Source organism: Colletes gigas, unplaced genomic scaffold (genome assembly GCF_013123115.1).
Source record: "Colletes gigas isolate AHSC1104 unplaced genomic scaffold, ASM1312311v1 Colletes_gigas_Sc00002, whole genome shotgun sequence".
Lineage (NCBI taxonomy): Eukaryota > Metazoa > Arthropoda > Insecta > Hymenoptera > Colletidae > Colletes > Colletes gigas.
In genome coordinates this window covers 950,728-955,081 of record NW_025106631.1, presented here as the reverse complement: position 1 = coordinate 955,081, position 4,354 = coordinate 950,728, and the positions used below count along the sequence as shown (strand labels likewise).

Genomic DNA, 4,354 nt, shown 5'->3' with positions numbered 1-4,354 from the left:
GAAAATATGTCATCAATTTAAATAGCATTGAAAAGGATCGTACACATCCGGCGACGCGATAGGAAAATGGAGATTGGCCAAAATGGGCGATAAAGCGAAAAATACGTAAACCGAAAGTTGAGAGAGGATTAAAATAAAAAAGATTCGCGGTCCTGAGTCTGGTTCGTGCACTTATGTGGCACTTATGCGATGTGTGCGCTGAATGTGCATCCGCGTGCGCGTGTGCGCGTGTGCCTGGATAAGTTAGTAGGTCACGCAGACGCGAGTCGAGCGCCGGTGTGGACGTGTGTGGATGTGTGCGCTCGCACACAGACCGCGTATTATCATACCCACGGTGGAACTGTGTGACTCCAAACGAGGCTTCATCAGGTACCTTGATCTTGACTCGACGCAAGGTCCATTTCGCTGTCGTCGCGCATCCAATATGGCACTGCTCCTCTTTGGTTTCACATTGTTCGCATCGGTGCCACGTGTCGAACGGAAGCTACGCGCAAAGGCGGGCAATACTCTTATCCGGGGAAATGCATTAAACAACGGATAAAAAAATAAACAATCGTTTTTCATTATTCGTCGAAGAAAAATTAAAATTTGAATCGTAGACAGAGATATTTCGAAACAAAATCTAACTGTATATAAAAATCGTTATACTATAGTTATAATATAATGATTGGTTTTATATCAAATGTGAAATAGAAGGCAAAAGAGATAGAAACGTCCCCAATAAGTTCAGGCCCTACTTTGCTCGCGATGAAGCGTTAAAAAGAAATTTAATGGTTATTTTTTAAACCAATATTTGTGCGAGAAAATAGTAGCGCCAAATGGGAGTATGTTTATTGATAAAAATGTCGGTGAAATGTGGCAAGTATACGTGTCGCCATCTGACAGGAACGTTCTGTATTGAAACAAAACCGAAGAGAACTACGGAAACTACGAGCGCGGTACAAGTATTTGCATAAATCACTATGTAATCGATGATCCTCTTCTTGTGCCCGGTTTTTGCATTCGTGTAGATGCTATCAAGCGAAGGCCAATATTTGAATAAACGATTCACGGGGCCGCAGGGCTAAGAAACTTCACCATTCTTGAAAACAAATCACGTTAAACGTTTAACAGTTTGTACGTGTCGTCGAGACCATCGTCACCCTGCGTTTATGTCTATTATGTTTCTTAAATTTCATTTTTGTATAATAGAAACAAAAGGATAAAAATTTTCGATATTTCCTTTCTGTTTCTACTCGTTAGCATCTTTATTAACATCGTTACTTAACAAGTTTTATTAACAAGTTATAAATATGACCACGTATGCAAGAAAGTATCATTCCATGGGTAGTCCATGATAATCACTTGTCAGTTGTCAACTTTTACTGGAAAATCAACAATGGCGAGGGGTTGGAGGTTCAGTGGATATACCTATTAGTGGACAAGGAAGAGATGCAGCTTCCTGGTAACCTTCCAATTTGAGGGCTGCTCGTGGAATGAACATTTCTGACAAATATGGTCGAATCTATAACTTCTTGAAGAGTATAAAAAGGGTGGGGAAGTGGTTGGTGGTTTCCATTCAGCATGGTTAAACTCGCCTGTATGCATTGGTTCCATGTGGCTGAGCACAACGGTTTCCGTTCCGCATGGCTGTGCTCAACTACATGTATCTGTTCGGCATCACTCGGCCCAACATAGTTTCACATCGCGTTAAACGTAATATACATTAACTTGAGATCGTTTATATCGGTCTATTTAATAAACTTACTCGAAAACTAATTTATATAATTTAAAATTCCCGCCATTTATTCTATGTCATGGCCCTCTAGGATAGAACGTCCAAGTTTCTCGTGGAATAGTACGTTATTTTCAACGCTAGATGGCGCTATTTACCGACCTCAGGCCCTCTGGTGCTAAAACGTCCAAGTTTGTCGTGGAATAGTACGTTATTTTCAACGATAGATGGCGCTATTTACCGACCTCGGGCCCTCTGGTGCTAAAACGCCCAAGTTTCTCGTGGAATAGTACGTTATTTTCAACGCTAGATGGCGCTATTTACCGACCTCAGGCCCTCTGGTGCTAAAACGCCCAAGTTTGTCGTGGAATAGTACGTTATTTTCAACGCTAGATGGCGCTATTTACCGACCTCAGGCCCTCTGGTGCTAAAACGTCCAAGTTTGTCGTGGAATAGTACGTTATTTTCAACGATAGATGGCGCTATTTACCGACCTCGGGCCCTCTGGTGCTAAAAAGCCCAAGCTTGTCGAGAAAGCCATCTAGCGCGGACGATACGAACTATTCCACGACAAACTTGGGCGTTTTAGCACCAGAGGGCCTGAGGTCGGTAAATGCCGCCATCTAGCGTTGAAAGAAACGAACTATTCTACGACAAACAAAATAGTGTGATGAAATTTAAGTTTTGACTAATCCAAATATGGATTTAGAAGTATATGGCTGTTAACATATTTCATAGCCAATTTAAAGGGACAAGATCAGGTAAGAACGTCGAGGATTTTATATTATTCTCTTACTGCATTTACTTTTGACTTTAAATGATTTAAATTTATGATACAGCAGGTAAAGCTGGTTCAGGAAGATCAGTTCTTCGAAAATTGATAAAAGCTTGATTTGTAGTGTGAATATTAAAGTTATAAATTGCAGAAATTTTGTTTCAATGGCTATACCTTCTCCGGACCCAGTGTATCTTTTTCGCGGTGATATGGGATGCATTCATTGTATTCGTCTTCAATCGAACTTCGATGTAGAACACCTTTTTGTGGGTACTACAACAGGCAAAGTACATGTTTGGGATTTAAAAGTAAATAAACTACTACTAATACGCGTCTATAAACTATAAAAACTAAATTAAAAACTAAAACATATTACATATCTCTTAAGTATTATTACCGAATTTCTAAAATTATTACATAAATTGTTCTCTCTGCTGAAGACAAATCGAGAATTATGCCAGATTGAATCAGGGCAAGATTCTTGTTTAAGTTTACAAAGTTTAAATGACAAGGATTTATTCGTACAACATAAATGTGGAGTAATAAAAGCGTATAAGAAAACAGAATCCCAATGGAGCTTGTACAAATCTATCGATATAGACTTTTATCACTATTGCAGGTACTTTTAGGCATAAAAATAATCTATTCTATACGTATATAATAGAACACTGTAAAAGAAAGGGAATAACAATAGCTATTTACATGTGACATTATAAAAAAATTTATAATCGTTCGATATAAATTGGTTTGAATATAATAAATTTAAAATGTCTGGTAGGTTTCAAGCATTTTCCCAGAATGAAATATTTGTACCGCTTAAGGAATCCAACATTGGAATATTGTCATCCGATACATTTAACATAGAGTTGAAATTGAATCCTTCAAACTTAAAAAACCTGGGAGATGTAATGGTGATTAAACCATTGAAAAATGAAAGGTTGGTCTTTGTTGGGTACGAAGGAGGCAAAGTAATTCTATGGGACGTAAGGCAAAGAAGTATTTTAAGCTACTTGACCACAGATTCATGCCCCATGGCTTTGGATTTTGATAGTGCTTTAATGAAAGGAATTGTTGGTAGTCCCACCGATCAATTGCAGGTACAACTAATACAGATTAAATTTTACAACAACGAAAAAGTATAAGAGCCGAGAAAACGAATTGGTAAAATATTTTTTTAAATATATCACGTTTGTTAATAAAATTTTTAATTTATAATTTTTAGATATTTGCTTTATCAGAAAGTCATTTACTGTGCAATAAAGTCAAAGTTACGTTGAAAAATTCTGGTACATCTGTGATTGCTATAAGACCAGATGCCAAGATAGTAGCAGTTGGAGGGTGGGACAGTAGAGTTAGATTATATTCTTGGAAAAGTTTAAAACCACTAGCTGTTTTAGACCAACACAGAGACACTGTACAAGATATTGCTTTTTCCTTAATGAGGGTAAATACATGCAATGATAAATATCTGATGGCAACAGCTGCAAAAGATGGATATATCGCATTGTGGGATATTTATAATTAAATTTTGTATAAATTTTGTATAAACAACTAATTAATACTCCAGCCTTTGTTGCACACGATTCCCCTCTCTTTCTAATCTGCATTCTCCTTGTCCTTGCCGCACACTATTGTCCTCTCTTTTTGTAATCTCGTTTTTCACCCTCCTTTGCTATTCTCTATTGCTATTTGATGTTCTTGACTATTGAATTATTTTTTAAATTTTACTCACTTATGTTAGAATCGCGAAGAAATTGTATTTGAAATGTTACCAATGGTCCTGAAATAATTATACTTAACGTATATCTGATAAAGTACAAACTGATCGAATTAAATGTGGTTTGGAAAAGTAGAAAATACCTTCA

General features: G+C 37.2%; 1 protein-coding gene across 2 annotated transcripts; it reads left to right on the top strand.

Annotated features, from left to right (window-relative positions):
- Window positions 1–2,372: 2,372 nt before the first annotated feature.
- Window positions 2,373–4,031, top strand: LOC122398266 (guanine nucleotide-binding protein subunit beta-like protein 1). 2 transcript variants are annotated; one of them, XM_043397982.1, is made up of 5 exons: window positions 2,373–2,475; window positions 2,554–2,797; window positions 2,930–3,108; window positions 3,268–3,586; window positions 3,712–4,031. In XM_043397982.1, the coding sequence occupies exons 2-5, from the start codon at window positions 2,654–2,656 to the stop codon at window positions 4,012–4,014; spliced, it is 945 nt and encodes a 314-aa protein (XP_043253917.1). In that variant the 5' UTR covers window positions 2,373–2,475; window positions 2,554–2,653; the 3' UTR covers window positions 4,015–4,031. The 2 variants fall into 2 exon arrangements, with proteins under 2 accessions (XP_043253917.1, XP_043253925.1); XM_043397990.1 differs by having other exon boundaries at window positions 2,381–2,475; window positions 2,641–2,797.
- Window positions 4,032–4,354: the final 323 nt, after the last annotated feature.

Coding starts and splice junctions, on each gene's coding strand:
- LOC122398266 (XM_043397982.1), top strand. CDS start 2,654: ATGGCTATACCTTCTCCGGACCCAGTGTATCTTTTTCGCGGTGATATG. Junction 2,798..2,929: donor TACATGTTTGGGATTTAAAA/GTAAATAAACTA, acceptor TCTCTGCTGAAG/ACAAATCGAGAATTATGCCA. Junction 3,587..3,711: donor GTCCCACCGATCAATTGCAG/GTACAACTAATA, acceptor TATAATTTTTAG/ATATTTGCTTTATCAGAAAG.